At 53.6% G+C, this 21,750-nt stretch overlaps 1 protein-coding gene and 1 long non-coding RNA gene across 4 annotated transcripts in view; one reads left to right on the top strand and one right to left on the bottom strand.

The window, feature by feature from the left end:
• Positions 1–629: 629 nt before the first annotated feature.
• Positions 630–21,750, top strand: part of TBX5 (T-box transcription factor 5) — a 47,885-nt gene continuing 26,764 nt past the window's right edge. Inside the window, exons 1-6 of one of the 3 annotated variants that reach the window (XM_039726110.1) lie at positions 630–4,216; positions 11,464–11,639; positions 12,946–13,040; positions 15,514–15,633; positions 16,964–17,111; positions 19,052–19,204. In XM_039726110.1, the coding sequence (XP_039582044.1) occupies positions 11,493–11,639; positions 12,946–13,040; positions 15,514–15,633; positions 16,964–17,111; positions 19,052–19,204 (663 nt within the window). In that variant the 5' untranslated portion in view covers positions 630–4,216; positions 11,464–11,492. Of the gene's footprint in view, positions 4,217–8,548; positions 9,193–11,463; positions 11,640–12,945; positions 13,041–15,513; positions 15,634–16,963; positions 17,112–19,051; positions 19,205–21,750 lie in introns of those variants that run through there. The other 2 variants (XM_039726109.1, XM_039726108.1) reach the window with 2 other exon arrangements.
• Positions 1,954–7,583, bottom strand: LOC120510347. Its single transcript, XR_005629456.1, has 4 exons — positions 7,430–7,583; positions 5,366–5,449; positions 4,791–4,979; positions 1,954–4,649 (listed from the first exon to the last, which is right to left on the bottom strand). It is a non-coding gene; the product is annotated as an uncharacterized LOC120510347 (long non-coding RNA).

The following is a 21,750-nucleotide window of genomic DNA, read 5'->3' as shown; positions in this document are numbered from 1 at the left end:
CCCATCGCTCTCCGTTCTCCCGGGACACCGAGCAGGCTTTTTTTTTGCGAGAGGATGGGTTTTGTGGTCCCTTCTCCGCGCTGTCACCTCCGATCCTTCCCCGAGGGTGGCACCGTCCCCGCCGCCCTGGCCCGGGCCAGCAAGGAGGGCCGAGGGTTTCCGTTCCTATCCTGACCCAAATCTGGGAATTCCCACCCCAAAAGGCCCTGGCAGGAAGGGCTGCTTGAGGAGAACAGCGGTGTGTCCCCAACCGTTCAGCTTTGGGGGGACACGCGGCTTTGGGGACAGACCCCCCCTTTCCCTCAGAATTCCCGTCCTGGAGCGAAACCCGGGCTGGGGGAAGGAGGCAGAGCCTGGGGGGCATCTGGGGTGAGGGGAGCCCTCCCCGCCAGGCCTGGGAGCCTTCAAAGATCATTTCCCCCGCGATAAATGGGATTTCCACCCGCACCCCCCGGCCCGCAGCCCCTGGTTCCATTATAAAAGGCTCCGCTTGGGATATTTCTCCCCCATCACGTTTTTATAGCGAGATCAAGGACAAACTTGTTGCGGGTCTTTGGAATTTTATTTTCTGTAGATTTTTTTATTTTTATTTATATTTTTTTCAAATTCTTTTCGGGGTAAAGCTCGGAGAAATTTGCGGTTCTCCCGCCGCAATTAAGAGGCAGAGGGAGCGCGATCTTGATTGCTCCTGCTCGTTCTGCTCGCTTCGGAGGTGGGGAAGGGGAGGGGGAGACGGGACGACGGGAGGGAATTGATTTTAGATTTCTCTTTTATGTCGGGTCTGGTTTCTGGTGATTAAATTTCTCTCTTCTGTGGACTGAACCTCGGGATAACTGATTAATAACATGCCACTTGGCGCCAACACGGGGTCTCGAGGCCTTTAATCGGCAAGATGCACAAGAGAACAGAGAGAAACACAGAGCAGGACAAAACTCCACCGACTATTTCAGCCTGCTGCTCTCTGCCTCGGCGGATTTTTTTTTTCCCTCCCCCTCATCTTTTCAGTATTTCCTGCTAAACTCGTAAACTTTATTTGATTTACAGCTATTTCATGAACCTGCTTAAACTAACATGTGTTCCGTCTTGTCCGACTGAATCATAAAAACAATCTTGGATCCAAACGAGATTTTTTTTTTTTTAAAGGAAGAAACGAGTTATTAATGACAGAAAATAGACATTGTCTTGAGCGGCGGCTCCTCGGGCCCCCGCAGCGGGGAGGTTGCGGCTCCTGTGCCCGCAGCCTGCGGGGGGACCCGGGCTCGGCCCCGCAGGTCCCGCCCGGGCTCCGGGGGAGATTTTTTTTTTTATGCAGAGATTCGAGCGCTCCTTTCCCCTCTGCAGAATTTTTCGTTGGAAATGAACGATTTTCAAGCCAAAACGAGCTGGTAAAAGCATTAACCCGCGGCCCCTGCGGTGGCAGCCTGGCAGACACACACGGGGCAGGTAAACACGCCTGGCTGCCCCCCAAAAATCCCAGGCAGGAACGAAACGAGCTCCTGAAATTTTCTCCAGTGGGGTGAAAGCAGAATTTTTTTGTCCCCAAAACCACAGACAGAGAAGCAGGTATCAACAGGAACTGTTGATATCCATGGAACAGGTATAAATCTATAGGATTGGATGGATGGAAACACACGCGGGTTTATTAAAAAAAAAAAAAAAATCAGATTTACCACACCGAGTAGCGACACCACCCAAATATTCAGCCCCGATTCCCACCTCTGCTTGTGTGGAAAAGCTCTCCAGGGAAGATACCTGCTACCCTCAGGATTAACTCCCCGACACTTCGGGAAGCAGGATGGGGCATCCCACTGCTCCCAGATATCGCTGATAACCCGCGGGCTCTGCCCCTCCAAAACCGATTTCTCTGCTGTGCTCGGGTAGCTCAGGGCCTTAAGCTGCAGTTCGGGACCTCACCCGGCCCTGGAACAAGAGAGGAAATGCTCTTTTTTTTTCTTCTTTTCTATTCCTCCTGTGGTCATTTTTTGGTATTTAACGTTTTCTGGACACGCACGCAAAACAGATCTCAAGAACTCTTTGGGTTATTGATATAATCTGTATTTTTCCTGCAGAGATAAAAGTGAATTTTAGGGAGCCCGTGATACCCGTCCAAGGCCGAGCTCACAGCCACCCCCCCGCCTCCCTGGGAGCGTCTCCCGCTCCCAAAATTCGTGGATAGCGGGCATACAAAGGATAATGTGGATATCCAGAGCGGCCGCGCTGCGCTGTCGCTCGGCGTTATTTAGGGCAGGGGAAGAAAAGCGACCGGGGGCGAGAAAAGGGGGGAAAACGGAAAATGGGGAAGAAAAGAGGTGAGAGGGCTTGGAAAGGAGAAAAGAGAGGAAAAAAAATGAGTTGGAGAGAAAGGGAGGAAGAAATTCGGTCGGGATGAGGGAACTGGGGATGCCCGGGTGTCCCCCCGCCCAGGGCTGCTCTCCCCGGGAGAGCGAGGGAAGGAAAAACATTCACAGGTGATGCTTTGGGGCTTTTATCAGACACGGAAAAGATCCCAACCCTGCGGGATCGGGCTCCTTTTGCCACCCCCGCCCGCCCTCCAGGGTCAGGGCAGGATCGCTCTCAGGGGCAGGCACGGGGCGCTGAGGATTTCCCCTTTTTTGCCCCCATTTCGTTTCTTCCCAGGCAGCGAAGGGAGCCAAGGCCTTATCAGCTTTTATTTTCTCCTCGGGGCCGAGATAAGGCCCTGATTGTCGCCCTGGTTGGGCAGAGCAGATCAGTCCGGAATGGAGCGTGCCAAAAAATCCCCCACGGCGATGGCACGAAGAGAAACGCAGCACAATTCCATCTTTTCCCGGGCAACACTGGGGAAAAACCGGGGAGGGGGTGGTGGACCCCTGTCTCCCCGGACTCCCCTCCCTGAAAAACGCCTTTTGGAGGGATCGGGGGAAAGAGAATGGATCCCTTCTGCTCCACTGGGGATTAATTTGGGGATCCTCAGGCTCTGCTTGGCGTCCAGGAGGAAAAGGGATCTTCACCCCACGCGTGGGAGGTGAGGAAGGAGCGCTGTGCCCGCGCCTCGCCAAGCCCTGCCTCTGCCCCGCTCCTTCTTTTTCATTTTCCTCACTGTTTCAAAGCCTGCAGCTCGCCTGGGAAATTAATGGGCTCAGGGAGGGGAAAGGGTTTTAATTGCAATTTTTTTTTTCTTAAGGTAGCCAGAAGGGCGGGAAAAAAACCCCAACAAACCAACAAAAACCAAATCCAAAACAGCCGAAACCACAAACTTTAAAAGAAAAACGCTATTCACCTGTAATTAAAGAAGAAAAAAAAAAAAAAAAGGGAAAGAAAAAAGCTCGAGCCAGGTATCTACCCCCGAAGGCTCGTCTAAAGCAATTCTCCAGCACTAAAGGCAGGATTTTGTAATGGAAATAATGACACGACAGAACTGTATTGGTGGGACTTTCGTACAAATATTTTGTTGATACCAACTCTCAGATCAGCGCAGTCAGTCCCTGCCCCCACGACTGAGGGGAAAGAAAATAGGAAACAACTGGGACAAAAAACCCAACACATATTAAAAAACCCAATAAGTGAATGGACAAAAATGCTTCCAGAGAGGAGGATTCTTTTAAACACTTGTTTGCTCCCAGGTGCGTATTTCGCCAAAGCGAAAAGCGGCCAACAAAAGGGAAATAAAAGCAAAGAGAGAACTGGTCCGAGAGGGGAAGTAAATTATCTAAAAATGGAAAGGAAAAATAATAATCCCTGCTAGGAGGGAGCTGATTTTCGCTGAAAATATGGCAAGGAGGGAGAAAAGAGCGTGGGGAAGGCACGAGCGCTGATGTCTCTGTATTTCACAAGCCGGGCGGCCGCGCTGCCCCGTCCTGGGCAGGACGAGGAGCAGCGAGAGAAACTCAAAATCCTCTTCGGTTTGGTTAAGCCGACCCAAAAAAGTGATTTTAAAGGGGTGTGGAGGGCGGGCGGGGGGAGAGCGAGTTCACGCTCGGCACTATTTCTTACTGCTGACACCTCGACCCCACTGCGAGCCAGCAGCCCGGCCACCCCCCTGCCTGCAGCTGGCCGGGAAATCCCGCAAGGAGAAAGCGCCGGGGCCAGGGACACCCTGCGGGGCCGAGCGGGGCTCCGGCATGCGGGGCTGCACAGCCGGGTCCTGCCCGCCCGAGGGGCTGAAAAGCCGGGAGGCAGCCCCGAGGGGCTGCGGGGACTCGGGGGGCACAGCCACGGAGCCGCCAGCCCCACGGAGGTAAGGGCTCCACGGCGCTTGGGGCCGGGGATGCGTGTGGGGGGTTCTGTTTCTGGATTATATATAAATATTTATGTATATAGGGAGAGTGCGGTGCACAGGCGGCGCGTCCACGCTGATCGCTCGCCCTCCTTCTGCTGGTGCGCGGGTTTGCGCCCACTCCCACTGAGCTGCGGGCAGATTAAGGCTTGTGTGCGCCCAAAAATCTGCCTTTAAACCCCGGGTGAAACGTAAATATCCATATAAAACCCATAGCGGGTGGGGCAGGGATGGCTTGAGCTGGAGGAAACGCTGTTGGGCAAGTGCTTGTGGAGATCTCGTCACCTGCACATCCACACGCGCGATTTTTGTGCTGTGCCTGGGGGTATTTCCGTGTACAAACAGCCACGTTTATTCACGAGGAACTCTTGGGTCTCAGCACTGGTGTTTTAGTCTAAAGATATCAAATAAATAATACATGGAAGAGCCGGGATAGAAAAATCGCTTAAAGGCTTGAGCGAGGAGGCATCGTGTGCGGGGGCGTGTTTGCAAACGGGGTGTCCGCACCCGTACACGCACATCTGTGTTTAAATACCTGTATTTACGTGTGTCTGTCTGCATCTCTGCGTGTGCCGCTCCTGTGCCCCCTCATCCTCGCTCCCGGCTCTGTCTGTCCCTCCCCGGCAGCAGCAGCGGGATCCGCGCTGCTCCAGCCCCCGGGGCTGCTCCGCGCTTCCCTCGGGGCTGCGGGGGGACCTCGGGGGACACCGGGAGGGGATGCCGGCTGTGGGGGAAGATATTTTAATTCTCATTTCGGGCGAGGTCCTATCCTGCTCCGCTGCCAGCAGTTTGGGCGCTCGGTGCCAACTGCAGAGCCATCCTCGGTGGGTTTTTCCCTTCTCTCAGGGATTTTTCCCTCCATCCCGGACATTTGGGAGGACTGACAAGCACGGCCAGATCCAGCAAATGGGGGCATCAGGGTTAAGGGGGCCTTTTCCTCCCTAACCCCCTTCCTTTTTATTTTTTTTCCTCCATCCTTGCTGGTGCTTTCCCTGCGGGCCTGGCTCCCCGGAGCGCGCAGAGCTGGGCCCGGGGAGCTCGGGGCAGAGCAGGCAGGGCTGGGGGGCTGCCTGGGCCCGAGCAGGGCTGGGATGCCCGCCGGGAACTCACCTGGGCAGCCTCCGGCTCCCGCGCGGCTCCTCGCTCTTCCTTAGTGTTTATTTCCTCGGTCCCCGCTTCTCCTCCTCTCTTTTTCTGTTGGAGGAAAAAACGCTTTAGCACCTTTTTCTCTATATGTGTGTATTTTTTTCCTTTTATTTTTTTCCTTTTATTTTTTATTTTTCTTTTTAAAAAAATTTTATTTTAATTAGAGTGAAATTTTCCTTCTACCACCGGGTGTGCATCCCAAAATTCCTCCACATTAAGGGAGAGCTGGGACACGGGGCAGCGCCAGCGGCATCTCTGCAGCCACTGGCTGCACTTGGAGGGATCTGAAGGTTTTTGATTTTTTTTTTCCCCTTGTCAATCTCATTTGGCAAATAATCGCCTGGCCTTACTACTTTTTTTTCCCCTTCCCTTTTCCCCCCCTATATTTTTTTTTTTATTTAATCAGAGCAAATAATTGGTTCCCGAAGCACACTTGAATCCGTGCAAATAACCAGGTTATCATTTGCTATATATAGCCCGGCGTGCTGGCTTCCAGAGGCGCCTGAGCGTTCATTGAGCAAGTTTCCCTCCCTCTCTCACAGAATTATTTATTTAGAAAAAGAAATTCAGCTGAATAATGGCAACCCCGTTGGATTATTTAACTTGTGGCGAAGAGGGAGTTTTGCTTCCGCTTTCCCCCTTTTCTGCTCCGAGCACGGGTGGGTTTCCCTGACGATTCCAGGGGCTCCGTGCCTGCTCGGGAATGACACAAACCCCTCACACCCGCATGCCTAAGTCTGCCTCGTGAATATCTATATTCATATGTATAAACATATAGAGGTCGCACACACCCAGCCACGGTTATTTTGTATTTCACCGAATGGATTTCTTTCGGGGAGGAAAAAAAAAAAAAAAGGGGGCAGGAATCTCCCTGATAGAGCTTTAAAAAGAGGAGAATAATACAAATTAACCTTCCATTACTGCTGCAGTCAACCATGACAGAATAGGCCAGTTGCGTGGTTGGTGACGTCTCCGTGTCCTATAGGAGCAAAGCTCGTGAGATAGCAGCTATCGCCTTGAACTCGCTTTATTTTATCGGAGTATGGCTGGTAATAAACAGTAATATTTAATTTGTCTGAGACCACAAACCGGCTTCGAGCTGGAAGGCTCCTCGCCTTGCCTTCCACTCCTGGGGGAGCCTGAATTTGCCGTTCTTTTTTTCCCCAGCTGCTTTTTTTTTTTTCTTTTTTTTTCTTTTTTTTTTTTCTTTCCCTCCTTGTCCACTCCTCCCCCCCCAACCTGCAGACGGAAATAAATTCGATTTATTTGCATCGTTTTCAACTTGTCTTCAAGGTGTTTGAGAGCTAGTTTGGCACTGGAGAGGTGAGTGCTTTTCTAGGCAGCGGCCGTGCTCGGGTTCGCTCTTCCGAACTTCAGCATTTTCACTTCTCCCTTCCTTTCCGCCCAGGGGAGGGAAGCTCTGGCTCTCTGCGAGAAACCTTTCTCCTCGTTGCTTTTGCTTCTTTTTTTTTATTATTATTTTTAAGGAAAATCCCGCTGTCCTTTCGGGGATGCTCGCAGCACACGTGCGGCGCGGGGCCGGCCGCGCTCCCCGCGCGTTCCCGCGGCTTCCCCGCACCTCCTGCCCCCTGCCCCGCTGCCTTCCCGCACCTTCCCCCGCGTTTGCGGCCCTGGGAGCAGAGCCAGGGCCGGGAAAGGCCCCGCGGAGCCTCCGCTGCCCGCTCGCCCCAGGCCGGGGCCGCTCCTGCGGGGAAGGAGCGCCCGCTCTGCTGCCTCGTTTATTTGTGTCTGGAAGGGCTCCACGGCTCCTTTCCTCTCGAAAAATAATGAAATATGGGGCGAGCTTCGCTCTGTTTGTTTAAGTAGCGTTCTCTGGCTGATTCTCTGCGGCTACAAGTGCAGTTATTTTATTATTCTTATTTGCGAGCGTTTACTGTTGGCTGTTTGTCCTCAAGTAGCTGTTGGGACTGGCGTGCACATGGGAAGGGTTCGGAGATGCCAAACTGCAGCCGCGGACTCGCCCCCCTCCCCGAGAGCCGCTCGCCCCCAGACTTTCCCCTTCCTCACCTCAAACTTTCAGAGGGCTCCGCTGTTATCGCGCCCTGCGAGAGCTGGGAGCGAGGGTGGGTTTGCTGAAAACTTCCTCGAAACGCCAAAAAAAAAAAAATTAAAAAAAATAGAAGAAGAAGAAATTGTCTGAGAGGCAGAAAAGAGTGAGGGATTTTTTTTTTTGGGGGGGGGGCACGGGACAGAGCAGAGGGTGGGGGCAGCAGCAGCAGCAGCAGCAGGAGGAGGAGGAGGGTGGGCAGAGCAGATCTGAACCATGCCATTTATTCCGAGTCTTATCAAAAATCCGCCTCGCCAATCTGGTTCTCTTCAGCCTGCAGAATGCGACAGGGAGGCTGTTTACCCTGCGCTGACCTATTCAACTTTACCCTCCCAATAATACATTAAAAAAAAAAAAAAAAAAAAAAGAGGGAGCGAAGGAAGATGCAGATAAACCCCCAGCCCCGCTCCTCGCTGACGGCTTGATTATTTGAGCTCCGGGGGGCTGCGGCCGTGGCAGCGCGGCGAGGGGTGAGGAAGAGGATGGCAGAGGGCAGGGGAAGGAGCCTGGATGCGGCCACAAGCGGGGACAAGGGACACAGCCCCGCGCACACAGCCCCGGGCCTTCGGTCCCGCTGCGCCGCGTTTTTGGGGGGTTTGTACTCATTAGGAAAATCTATTTTAGGGGAACACCCCGCGCCCCCCAATAAAAGGCCTCTGTGAGCACCAGCGAATTTAGAGCTGGGTTTAAATCCACACGTCCGGGCTGCCTTGAGGGCGGGAGGGGGAACTGGGGGTGGTGCGAGCTTAGCGGAGCCAGCGATTTATTCAGGGCTGGGGGGGCAGGATATTCCCAGCCGCTGAATTTTCTCTTTGGTTGGGAGAGATGGATGGAGGAGGGAGGGAGGGAAGGAGGGAGGGAGCGGGGAAGGAGGTAAAGGAGAGGGGGAGGGTTGCTGCGGAGTTTGATGATTGTCTTTGTGCCTTGTTCTTGTTTGCCGGCCAGAAAAATAGGCTGGAAAAGGAGGTTTGGGGGGGAGGGCGGGAGGGAGGGCTGTGGGAGAGGGAGTCTCTCCGGAGCAGGATCCCAGCTGGTTGGGCAGTGGGTCCCGGCACTTGGCGAGCGGAGCTGGACGAGCCCACGTCACCTCCGCGCTCCGCTCGGCTCCTCCGCGCCCCGCGCCCGGCTCCGCGCCCCGCGCAGCGCCGCGAACCTGCCCGGAGGAGCGGGGGTTACCGCCGCCCGAAACTTTTTTCTTCTTCTTTTTTTTTGCCGAGAGAGTGCTGCTTTCTTTTTCTTTCGCCCTCTCGCGCTGTCTCTCTCTCTCTTTTTTATTTTTTTTTTAATTACTATTTTTAATTTTAAAATTATTTTTAGCTGGGCAGCAGCGAGAGTGGGCTGGGGAGAGCTGCATAGATCAGGCTGAGAAAAGAGTGGGGGTGGGGGCTTTATCTTGGTCTCAGGATCCTTTCTAGCGCGTCTGACAACCTGGAAGTGTTTGGCGAGAGCAGGAGAGAGAGAGAGAGAGAGAGAGAAGCAGGCTTGCATTGGATAGATTTTTTTCTTCCAGGCTGTGTTTTCACATGCTGATCCGCAAATATAAATAAATAAAAGGAAATATGCACACGAGAAGCCTGATCCCATTGTAATTTCCATTGCAAACGGGGGAAATAGAGCCACACATTATATATGTGGAGATGCATTGATTGCATGGAACTCAACGAGCAAGGTAACGGCTCTCGCATTGCCATGTCTGTCCGTCGGGGTCTGTCCGTGTGTGCGGGTGCGTGAGCTGTGCACAGCCAGGGGCTGAGGGGAAGCAGCGGGGGCTGCTCTGCCCAGCGCTCCGAGGGGCTGGGGGGGCCCGGGGCGAAGCCGGAACAAAAAGCAGAGGGTGGTGATTTTATTTAATTTGATTTTATTTTTTTTAAATTCCCCCCTTGTGTTTTTTCCCCCTCGCGAACCCACTCGGCGCTACTTTAGCAGAGAGAGATGCATTTTTCATCCAGCCACCGCGGCCTGGTTCTGTCAAGCTCCATTTCTTCTCAGAAGCTCTTTTAAGGGGAAAAAAAAAGAAAGGAAAGAAATTAGAAGCCACGGATCACCAAATGCTCTTAGTTGTGGGCTTATTTTTTTGTCGTCACACCCTCTGTTTTTAAAATTATGAATATTTTTATATCTGATTAATTATGTCTGGGCGCGGAGAGCATCGAGGAGGCTTCGCTGGGCTGGGCTGGGCTGCCATGGCTGGGTCCTTCTTTGTTTTAATAAACATGCTTTAGGGGTTTTTATTATTATTTTCCCTCGCTCTACCCCCTAACCTTGCCAGCTTTAGGGGAATCATAGCTCCAAGCTGGAGGGAAATCGATTATAAAATGCATAAGCGGCACTTCCCAAGGAAAAAAAAAAAAAACCCAAACAAACAAGACACCACAACAGTCCAGGAGGAAAAAAAAAAAAAAAAAAGGAGGAGGGGAAGAGAAAAGCCTTAAATGGTCCCTGGAGCTGCGGCTCTGCCCCCACGGGCTGGGCCCGGGCCCGCGCAGCGGCTCCCGCAGCGCCCCGCGCACTTTCCGCGCTTTCGCTTCGCCCTGGGCTCTGCGGCGGGTGCGAGCTGGGAAAAAAACCCTTGGGAAGAGAGGGAAGGAGGGAGCGAGCGGGCACGGGCCGTGCCTGCACAGCTGCAGCTCCAGAGGTGCGGACCTGGAGTCCCCTCGCTTTTTGTCCTTTTAAATTATAAATCCGTCCGTGTGTGCCTTACCCACCACCCGCGGGAAGAGCATTTTCTCCCCCCTCCTTTCCACTCCCAATTTTCCTTCGCTTTTAAAGGAGAATTGCCTTTTTCTCGCTCTCTCTGCTCGATTTTGAACAGCTTTCAAATACTGTTGCAGGGCGAAGAACTCATTTAAAAACATTCTCATGTATTTAAACCCAATATTGCCTCCATATGGTTGGCCTTTCAAAACTGAATCCCTTTCGTTGAAACATGCAAGAAATATTTTTTAAAAGCAGCTCAAACTCCCAACTCCTTAAGAACAATAAAAACCTAAACAGATAATTCAATGGCTTTTATCTTTTTTGGGTTTTTTGGTGTTTTTCGTGGGTTTTTTTTTTTTTTTTGTGTTGCTATGAAACTTTTACCATTCCTGATAGAGCCTTTAAAGCTAAGTCAAAATACAGTTTTAAAGCTCACTGCGGTTACTCACGTCAGATATAAACCTTGTAATTTTTAAGCTCGTTTTCTCTGCTGGTGCAGTTTTATCCTAAATGTTCTGGCTTCGTTCACTCCAGCCCCAGTTCCACCAGCCCGAGTCCTCGTTACCTCGCACAGCGTTTGTCTGATTCATTTATTTGCACTTTTATATTGTCATTTTCTCGTCCATCCTTTGCTTTTCTTGTAACTGCCCGGGGTAAGAGAAGAACAGGCTTTTAACATTTTCCCTGTTTTATAAGAGGTGCAAGAAGCTGAGTTTTCCTTGGCAATTGGGTGCTAGAAGCGGCCTCGTGTGTCAGTGGTGTTTTCCTGCTCCAAACCGGAGCGGGGTGAAAGCTTCCACTTCCCTGCGAGGAAATTTGGGACTTTCAACCCCCGGGGCCGCAGCGAGCCGGGAGGAACTGGAGGTGGCCGAGCCTCGGGGGGGGCTCTGGAGCCCCCACCTCGAATCCCCCCGACCTCCAGAGCTATTTGTGTCGTCCCGCAGCCCCTCGGGTGCCTCGCTCCCCGCGTGCTGCTGCCAGCCCTAAAACGCGCTGTTTACCTTTCCCAAAAGATGCATTCAATAATACCGCCTCCCCCTTCCCCTCCCTCCCCCCCCCCCCGAGCCCCCCCCAAATCCTATCATCCCTTGCGGGCTGCGATAATAAATAAAAGTCTTTATTTCTCCCTGTGCCAAAGTTAAAGGGCCTCGCTCGCTGCCTGGGAAGTGAGTGTCGGGATGGTCGGGGCAGCCCCGGCCGGCGCTCGGAGCCGCCCCGCTCCATCCGAACCGAGCTTTTATTAAACGCCAGCACTGCCTCGTCTCTTATCTGTGCTCTCTCCGATGTGTGCCTGCAGTGGGGGATCCGGCCAAGGAAGCTCGTAACATGGCGGATGGCGAGGAAGGCTTCGGGCTGCCCAGCACGCCGGCCGATCCCGAGGCCAAGGAGCTGCAGGCCGAGGGCAAGCAGGACACGCAGCTGGGGGCCAGCAGCAAGCCGCCCACCTCGCCGCAAGCAGCCTTCACGCAGCAGGTGAGCACCCACGCCGCTCCCCGGGGCTGTGCCCTCGCTCAGTCCCCCTTTCCCCACGGCTCGCCCCCGCCCCAGCCGCCTGGGTGGGCGAGCGCTGCCCCCACGCCAGGGCAAAGCCTCACCTGGCCGTGGGGCTCGCCCTGCCGCCCTGGCGTTCCAGGCCGTGCTCGAGCGCCGAAGCTGCGGGGATGCGGCCGTGAGGGTTTTGGGGGTGTGGAGGAGCAGGAGGGGAGCAGGAGCCCAAAGCACAGCGAGGGGAGCAGCCCTGCAGCGGCACCCCCACACCCACCAGTGTCCGCGCCCGAGTGGAAAAATGCACGGGCGGGCACCCCGAGAGCCGTCATGCCTTTATATCCACCTTTATATCCCTATATAAATGTATGTATTGTGTACATATCCACATCTGTGCGGCCCTTGGACGCCCGGGCGGGCACAGCTGAGCCCCGCACCCCCAGCGGGCACTCAGCGCGGGCTGAGCCACCCCAGAGCGACACTCGGGGTGTCCCCGATGCCCTCCCTCAGCCCTCGCCCCCTGGCACTGCGTGTGCCGGGACACGCGTGGGCTCCGAGCCACCCCTCGGCCTCTCCTCGTGCTGCGGGCTCCCAGCTCTGGGAGGGAGGAATGCGGGGAAAGGAGATTTTCCACAGCTGGGGGGTGCCCCGGCAGGGACCCCCATGGACCCCGCTGCCCACGGGGGCGGCAGGAGGCTCGGCAGGGCCAGGGTGGGCACCGGGGCTGTTTGGAAAGCGACCCCCGAGGTTGGACGGGGCGTTTTTAGTGAGGGGGAGAAGCGCTTGGCTGGGCTGGGGGTGTCCCCCGTGCCCCCCAGCCCGGGTGGGGGGATGTGTTGTCCCCGCGGTGCCTCTGCCCCAAGCGCAGCTCTTGGGTGGGAAGAGAAAATCAGGGGGCGAGGGGAGCAGGGTGACACCCCACGCTCCAGCCTGTGAATCACCCGTGGGATGGTGCAAATCTGCTCTGCTGGGCTCTGGGGGCAGCCGGGGCATTTCCCTGGGAGGATGGGGCTGGAGCCGGCTCCGGGGGCTCCCTGCCCTCGCCCCCCGCCCCACGAGCCCCGCAGGACCCCGCTCCAGGCCTGCCCCAACAGCATCCCCAGCCTGGAAACCCCTCTGGCCGGGGTTATCCCGGGAATGGCCTGAACTCCGGCCCGCAGAGCCCGGCCCTTCCCCGGCGAGCTTCCCGGAGAGGCCGTGCGGGGCCCGGCTGCCCTGGCAGGGCTGTCCCCGCTCCCCTCGGGGCTGTCCCCGTCCCCTCGGGGCTGACGCTCTGTGCCTCCCCGCTCCGCAGGGCATGGAGGGCATCAAGGTGTTTTTGCACGAACGCGAGCTGTGGCTGAAGTTCCACGAGGTGGGCACGGAGATGATCATAACAAAGGCCGGGAGGTAAGAGCAGGGGGGCTCCGCGGTCCCCTCCGTGTTTTTGGGGTCGGGGGGACTCCGGGCACCTCCCTGGCACGGGGACGGTCGCAGCTCTCGTGTCCGAGCCCCCCGTGTGTGTGTGTGTGCCACTGGAGAGCCCTCCCTGCCTGGAGAGAGGCGGCAGGAATTGTTTCTTCTGGCTTCTTTCTCAACCAGAACAGTCGGGTCATTAATTCCGACTTCAGGCCTTTGGAAACTTTCCAGGCGAACGCGAGTTGCAACCACTTGGCCAAAAAGCAAACTTTGTTTAGAGCAGCTCGGTGGCCCACTATTATTATTATTATTATTATTGTTATTATTATTATTATTATTATTATTATTATTATTATTATTATTATTATTATTATTATTGGAGCAATTTGGCTCTTCTGCTCCCCCAAAGTTTCATGCCGTTTTACAGAGTTTTTTATTTATTTTTGCTCACTCTGGAGCGAATATTCCCACCTCAGCCACTTCACCCCTTTTAAAAGTCTAGGCGGTCTTAAGCTACTGTTTATAGAGAGATAACAAAGCTGTTTAGATGCAGAGATAGATGCGTCCGCAAATAAATATCATGTGGGTGTATTTCTACGCGGGTGTTTATCTGCGTGGGTGTGCGGAAAAATATGCAGCCTTGCAAATCCAACTTTATTGGGGTTCTAATCGGTTCCATGAGCGGCTGTGTAAACCTGATCCGCAGATATTTCTATGTGGACGCGGGTGTTTTTGAGGGGATTTAACATTTTTCTGGATATTAACGTGGTGGAGGGTTGTTAAATTGAAGAGTGGCCAGCGAGACGCAGTAAAAAAGTCTCTCCAGTCCTATCAACAAATTGGGGGCAGCCCCCGGGAGGATTTTTCGTTGTGATTTTTCAGTTAGAATCCTTGGAGAAAAAGGGGGAAAAGCCTCCACGTGTAGGAATAGTTTCAGATTGTAGGGACACAATCAACAAGGCAGAATGAAACTTTCATTTTGCTCTGTCAGCTGATGTTTGTTGTGGTCTTCCAAAATTTGCCTGAAGAGGGAGGGGGAAAATAAATTTCGAACGGGTTGGATAAAGTTTTAGAGAATAGATCTCGCCTTCCCCTTGAACCTCGCTGCTGCGAAAATGGATTTGAAAGGGGTTTGTGGCCAAGGGGACATGGGATGGAGTCGGTGATGGGATCTCCCGAAAAAATCGGGTTTACAGGGACCAAAAAAAAAAAAAAAATCCCACTCTGGAAGGGAGACAGAAACCACCTTGCAGAAATTTCAAACAAAAATCTCTGTGGACAGAGATCTCATCCGGAGAGCAATAAAAGAGACATTTACAGGCAGGGCTCGGGGGGAGACGCGGGCTGGGTTCCCTTATTTCTATCATTGCCCGTGGTTGCTGTTGAAGTCCCTGGTCCTGCTGCTCAGGTGCTTTCCGTGGAGTTACAGATCAACCTCCAGGTGAAATTTGGTTTCTTCTCCCTTAAAAAGTTTAAGTTCAACACCCGCTTCCTTCGTTGGGCGCTTTTCGTCCCCCTTCAGCTTTTTAGAACCGAATTAAAGCCCAGCCCAGGCAGCCATAGGATCCCGAGCCTCGCAGAAGAGCACGGTATTTTTACCGGTGTGGGACTTTTTCTTTTTGGATTTTTTTTTTGGTTGTTTATGTGTGTTTTAAGTCCAGGGCTCCATTTTCATCTGCTTTATTTTTAAATATTTGGAAAGCTCGAACTAAAATAACAGCAGTGGTTTAAGTGCCTGACTTGCAGTAATGGAAAATATTTCGAAAAGCCCCTGCCTTGTGTGTATGCGAGGGTTTCCAGGGATTTGTCAGGTGTGTTTGCTGCTGTCTCGGGGTGAGCGCACGGCTGGTCACGGATTTTCTCTCACACCTGAGTGCGTGCAGGTTTTTTGCTTCATATCTGTCCCTAGAACCTCAAGGTGTTCATATAAATGTATTTTAAAATGTTTTTATTTCTACATATGTAATATATGAGAACATATTTCTATAAATATATACATTTATAGAAAGACATATAAATATAATTTTTATAGGAGTATCTATATTATAACTTTTATTTTAAAACTATTTTTTGGCAAATTTCCTCTCCTGTTCCAGCGGTTTATGGAGGGAGGGAAGTAACTTGCTTCCAAAAGTTCTCACGCGCAGATTTGTTCAAAAAACGAACATTCAAAACTTTGGTGAAATAAATAATTAGTAAAAACACAAATAGACGAGCAGACACGCGAGGAGGTGAATAAACAAACCCGCCAGCCTCGAAATTCCGATTTTGTTTTGATAAATCACCCGGTCCGCCTCGGATGGGACCCAGCACCACCCAAACTTGCCCCACACGCCGGGGAAGATCCACCCGGGAACGTGGTTTAACCCTTTTGTTAAATGTTCCCCTCAAGATCTCCTCTCACACGCACACGAGACCACCTTGGCAAACTTTTTATTTATTTATTTATTTATTTATTCAACAGGCGAATGTTCCCCAGTTACAAAGTGAAGGTCACTGGACTCAATCCAAAGACGAAGTACATCCTGTTGATGGATATTGTCCCGGCGGATGACCACCGATACAAATTCGCGGATAATAAATGGTAGGCACGCGTGGGGGAGAGGCACGGGACCTCCGGGCTGCCCGGGGGGGAGAAATCCTTCAATCAGCGCCTCGTCCTTCTTTTTCCGTGCAAAATGTTGGGCTGCAGGAGCCTCACCTGGGCGTAATGGGGTGTTCCCACAGCCCCTGGGAGAGAAATGCATCCAAAAAAAGGGAAAAACCGCAGGAATTCTGTCGCAATTAACGAATCCTGTTTGACAATGAGATTATTTGCTGTTGTGGAGCTGATGGTTTAATTACACTAAGGAAGGAAATATCTCCGGGCAGGAAAATCTTTACGGATTGATTCTTTGCTCCGGGCCGTCAATTAGGGACAGGGGAAGGATGGGGTTAAACGGGCGAGCGGCGAGAGCCATCTCCGACGGGAAAGGTGCCAAAGAGCTCAGCAATTCCCGAGCCAGCCGTGCTGGAAATGCCTTTTCTCCCCGGCACTGGGTACCTGCCTGGGAGGGGACGGAGGGGCAGCCGGAACCCACGGGAGGAGCCCCGGGGAAGGGATGGAGGGGAGCGGGAACCCCAAGAGGGGATGGAGGGGAGCGGGAGCCCCAGGAGGGGATGGAGGGGAGCGAGAACCCCAAGAGGGGATGGAGGGGAGCGGGAGCCCCAGGAGGGGATGGACGGGGAGCGGGAACCCATGGGGAGACAGGGACGAGGAGCAGGAGCTCCAGGAAGGGACGGATGGGGAGCAGGAACCCCAGGACGGGACGGAAGGGAGCGGGAGCCCACGGGAGGGGATGGACGGGAGCAGGAGCTCCAAGAGAGGATGGATGGGGAGCAGGAGCCCAGGAAGGGACAGGTGGGGGAGCGGGAGCCCCAAGAGGGGATGGCGGCGGAGCAGAAGCCCACGGGAAGGGACGGAAGGGAGCAGGAACCCCAGGAGGGGTTGGATGGGAGCAGGAACCCCAGGAAGGGATGGAAGTGAGCAGGAGCCCACGGGGGGCTACGGCTGGGGAGCAGGAGCTCCAGGAAGGGATGGAAGGGAGCGGGAACCCCAAGACGGGATGGACGGGGAGCAGGAGCCTCCAGGAGGGGATAGCCCGCAGCAGGAGCCCACGGGAGGGGATGCACGGGGAGCAGCAGCCCTCGGGAGGCGATGGCCGGGAGCAGGAGCTCCAAGAGGGGACGGATGGGGAGCAGCAGCCCACGGGAGGGGATGGATGAGGAGCAGGAGCTCCAAGAGGGGATGGCCGGCAGAAGGAGCCCACGGGAGGGGATGGATGAGGAGCAGGAGCTCCAAGAGGGGACGGACGGCAGCAGGAACCCACGGGCCGTCCCCGGGCGGCCGCAGCTCAGCCCCGTGTCCCACGCAGGTCGGTGACAGGCAAGGCAGAGCCGGCCATGCCCGGCAGGCTGTACGTGCACCCCGATTCCCCCGCCACCGGAGCGCACTGGATGAGGCAGCTGGTTTCCTTCCAGAAGCTCAAACTCACCAACAACCACCTGGATCCCTTCGGACATGTAAGTACCGGGGCTGGGACAGGGGCATCGTGCTGTCCGGCACCCAGGGGTGTCCCCTGCCAGCGAGGGTGTGCCAGTGTCACCCACCCTCAAATCCAGGTGTTGTTTCACCCCTGAGAGAGCGGGATGAACCCCCAAAAAATATAGAAACATTGATGACAGACTCCCAGGGCCTGGAGTTGGCGAGTGGGTGAAACTCTCCTGGCTTGGCTGAGTATTTGGTCACCCTGATTTTAATCGCATGGCGAGTCCCCAATCGTTAAAATCCGCCCGCTGCCTCCGGGAATTTGCCTAACAGGTAAAATCAATCAGGCATAATTAGAGGAGGAAATAGGACCTAAAACGATGTGGATCCCTCGATCAGAAAAAAAAAAAAAAAAAGCAAAGAAAAAAAAGAAAAGAAAAAGGAAAAGTAACAATAATTAAAGACAATTAGAGAAATTGAAGTCCCGCTAGAACTTCTTGGGCATTAAAAAAGTTTTTGCGAGACTCGTGGGGCCGTGAAAATTTGTGTGAATTCTGCAGCCAGGAACAGCCCTCCTTCGAAGGTCTCCAAAGATGCGAGTTCCTCTGAGCAAATATATACATGCGTGTAAGAATAATAATAATAAAAAAATGTACATATATATATAAAATATATAATTGAACGAATATGTGACTCCAGATCCCGCCAGCCCTTTCCAAGAGTGGATTTTTCTCCAGTCTCGTTTCAACACTTCAATTTTATTTTTTCCAAGCTGTTTTTTTTTTCTTCGCTTTCTAATGATAAATTTTGTGCTATTAAATCCTCGCCCACGTGGTAGCCAAGAAGTGAGAGGGCTTTAGGGGAGAGGAGGCAGCAGAGTCCCCAGCCCACCCCAATGCTCAGCATCATTTACAAGCTCTCCTTTGCGCCTCCGTTTGCGGGGGTTGATTTCTTTTTTATTTTTATAATTCGAATTTTATTTTAATTCTAATCGAGCTGGTGCAGAAGGGGTTGGCGAGGGCTGCTTCCCAGGGATCAGGACCTTTCCTGCGGGAAGAGGGAGGGGAGCAGCGCAGCCGGGAGACCCCATCCCACCCCCGGGGTGCTTTTGGGGATAAGGGGGGGATCCGGCCCGGGGGGAAGGGGCCAGGCATCCCTGCTGGGAACAGGCGGCTCTGGGGAAAAAGTCCCTCCAAACAAACCCAAGACGCTGAGGGGACAATAAGGGACTTCAGAGGAGGAGCTGCGCCAGGAGCCTCTCAATTAGAGTCGCTGTAATGAAATTAAAAACCATTAGATCGTTCACCGTTGATGTCTACGACTTTCCTGGATGTCAAAGCAATTTGCTTAAACCCCCGGGACGGGGGAGGCGGCGGCGGGACGCGCTGCGTCTCGCTGTCGCCAGGGTCCGGCAGTCATTATCGGGCCCGAGCGGCCCCCCGCCGCCCCCCATCCTCCCCCGGGATTAACCCGGTACCGAGCAGGGCCCGCTTTTTATCTGGAGCACCGCGACAGCCCCTCCCGGCTCCGCCACCGTCCCCTGCGGGTGGCTGGCGGGGGGGATGTCCCTAAAGCCCCAAATCCCCCCAGCTCTCTTCCTTTTCTTCACTCTGTACCCCCTGCGATGGGATGGGGGTGTTGAGACCCCCCATTTGCCCCCATCGCGTGTTGGGGGAGCAGCTCTGGCCCTTCAGGGGTTTGTGTGGACGGAGCAGGGCTGGGGAGGGGGGAGCAGGTGAGGGAGCGCCTTTGACAGCACCGCTGGGCTCCCGGGCGAGTTTCTGGAGTGATCAGTGCCCCACCCCAGCACCTCCATCTGCCCCTCCAAGGGGCTCCTGAAAAGGGCACACATTTTGGGGAAGGGGCTGCGGGTTCCTGCTGGTGCGTGTCCTTTTCCTCCCGTGGGAAGGGGGCGATGCGCCGTGCTGTGCCCCCTCCATTCCCACGGGATGTTCTCTCCTTCTCCCCTGCCCAGATCATCCTGAACTCCATGCACAAATACCAGCCCCGGCTCCATATCGTGAAAGCGGACGAGAACAACGGCTTCGGCTCCAAGAACACCGCCTTCTGCACCCACGTCTTCCCGGAGACCGCCTTCATCGCCGTCACCTCCTACCAAAACCACAAGGTGAGGGGCTGGGCCCCCACCCCGCAAACCGCACCCGCTCCTCGCCCCTTCCCGCTGCTCTTCCTGAGAGGCTCAGCCCCTCTTCCCTCCCTACTTCTTCTTTCAGCCCTTCTTTTTCTTTCCACTCCTTCTTTCCTTCTCCTTTTTCTTGCCTTCCCTCTCCTTTCCCCTTCTCTATTTCCTTTCCCCCTTCTTTTTCTTCTCTTTGTCTCCTTCCTTACATTTTCCTTTTCCCCTTGTCCTTTCTTCTTCTCCTCTCCCCTCCCTGTACTTTTCCTTTCCTTCCCTCTCCTTTCCCCCTCCTTTTTCCCCTCCCTTCCTCTTCTCCACTTCCTTTTCCCCCTTATTTTCCTTCTCTTTGTCTCCTTCCTTTTCTTGTGCTCTTCCCCTTATCCTTTCTTCTCCTCTCCCCTCCCTGTCCTTTTCCTTTCCTTCCTTCTTTCTCTTCTCCTTTCTTTGCTCTCCTTGTTTCCTTCTTTTTCCTCTCCTTGTCCTCTCTCCTTGTCCTTTCCTCTCCCTTGCCCGTTTTCCTCCTCCCCTCCCTTCCCCTTTCCTCTCTCCCATCCCCATCCCATCCCCTCTGTTATTCCTGGCCGCACAAAGCATCCAACGCCGGGCTCGGGGCGAGCCGGGGAGGGGGAATGAGCTCACCAGGATGCTTTGCTCACATGGAGACGACCAACCGAGGAAGTTTGCTTTATCTTCCCCCTCGCCGTGGGTCAAAGGCTCCTAATCTGGAGGAGGGAGCCGGGCGCTCCCCTCCGCGGCCGGGCGCTGATAACCCGGCTGCCCACGGGGGGCTGCGGGCTTGGCAGCCCGGAGGCCCGGCCAGGAAAGGGAGGCTCAGCTCCCGGGATCAGGCAAACAAAGCACGAAAATATCGGGATGGGTTTGTCTTCTGCTGGAGTAGAAAAGGGTGGGGTGGAATAAGGGTTTTCTTGGTGCTGTCGTTGCCCCTCTGTGAGGAGCCCGCTGCTCCCGCGCCTTCCCTGCTTGGGTTTGGGCTTCCCCACCCAGCAGGGAGGAGGAGGAGGAGGAAGGCTGAGTGTTGAAGGCAGGGTGGTTCTCCACAGCGATGTCTTTCACCAACTGTCCCCTGCCACAGCCCCATGAAAACTCAATTTCTTTCAGCAAAAAAGCAAATTCCTCTCCTAATCACATAAAAAGCACTCGCTGTAAACCTGTGCTTACAGGCAGGTAGGATCGATCCTTTGTACCCGATAGAATAATTGTTTCTAAAAGAGAAAAGTGATTTAGCACCCCAAAAAAAAGTCCTGGATGCTTTCCTGGAAATGCAGGTTCCTAAACCTGTGTGAAATTATTGCATTTCCTCCATCCAGCAGCTGACCAGCAAGATGCAGAGAGCAGAGCTGGGCTGGAGAAGAAAGAGTGTTCCACCATAACTAGGGAGAAAGGAAAATACTTCCCTGCCCTTTAAAATAGGAGCTGCTGGCACGGCTGGGACAAGCAAACCGAATCCAAATTGAGTCCTTGCCAAATTATGCCTTAAATTATAACTCCACTGTGGATGCTATAAAATCAAGTTTAACTTCTGCTTGATGGATTTGCAGAAAGAATATAATATTAATAGAAGTGGGAGTTAATAAAACAGGACACACTGCCTGCTTTAAAGGCATTTCCCGAGCAGAAAACAGACGTGAATGGAACTGCTCTCCTTTGAAGAAAAACGGGGCTGGTTTATAGGAAAAGAAATGATCATGCAAATAAAACGAAAGCAAAGCAGGAACATGTAAGTACAGTAGTTTGGGAAAACTGCCATGCTAGGAGGAGCAGGAATATTTGATTGTAAATCAGCAACATCTGTGTGATAAGAAATGACATCTGCGTATCTGACACAGGCAGGAATCCCCACAGACACACCAGGACACATTTTACACACCCCTGACACGTTTTACAGGCTCTGACATCCCTCTGCCCCCTGACACACACATTCCTCCCCGTGCTGCTTGCAGTCAGGGGGGGAACAGGGGAAGAGTGGCTGTAGCCCCAAGATAAAATCCCAATTGGAAAAGATTGAGCCATAAAAATAAACCAGGGATGATCTTCCCTGAATGGCATCTACCTGCAGGGAAGGGAATAAAAGCTGTAGCTCACCCCAGTGCAGACAGGGAATGATATTGGGGTTGATGCAAATGCCAGGGAGAAACTTCCTCCAGCTGAGGTGGCTGAAACTGGGTTGGGGTCTTTTCCACCAGCTGAAACCTGAGCTCAGCTTTCACAGCTGAGAGGTTGCTTGGAAAACCAGATTTTGCTCTTGTAGCACAGGCTGCGTTTCCCCCAGCCACAAAGGATAGCAGCCCCCACATGTGGGGCATCCCCAGCTCTTGCTGTTGGTGCACTGCTGATTTTTTTCCCATTTTCCTCTCTCACCTTCACCCCTCACCTGTAGCTCTTCCCTCATGCAGTCTATCCCAACCATATTTTACACAGAGTTTTAAAAGTGTGTGTATTTTACGCACACACAAATTCATCCCTGCATGGGGTTTATGTTTCAAGAGCTCTGTTCGAGCTGAATTCTCTTACAG

Source organism: Passer montanus, unplaced genomic scaffold (genome assembly GCF_014805655.1).
Source record: "Passer montanus isolate IOZ18808 unplaced genomic scaffold, ASM1480565v1 scaffold57, whole genome shotgun sequence".
NCBI lineage: Eukaryota > Metazoa > Chordata > Aves > Passeriformes > Passeridae > Passer > Passer montanus.
The sequence above is the reverse complement of the archived record's forward strand: the minus strand, read 5'-3'. Positions and strand labels throughout refer to the sequence as shown.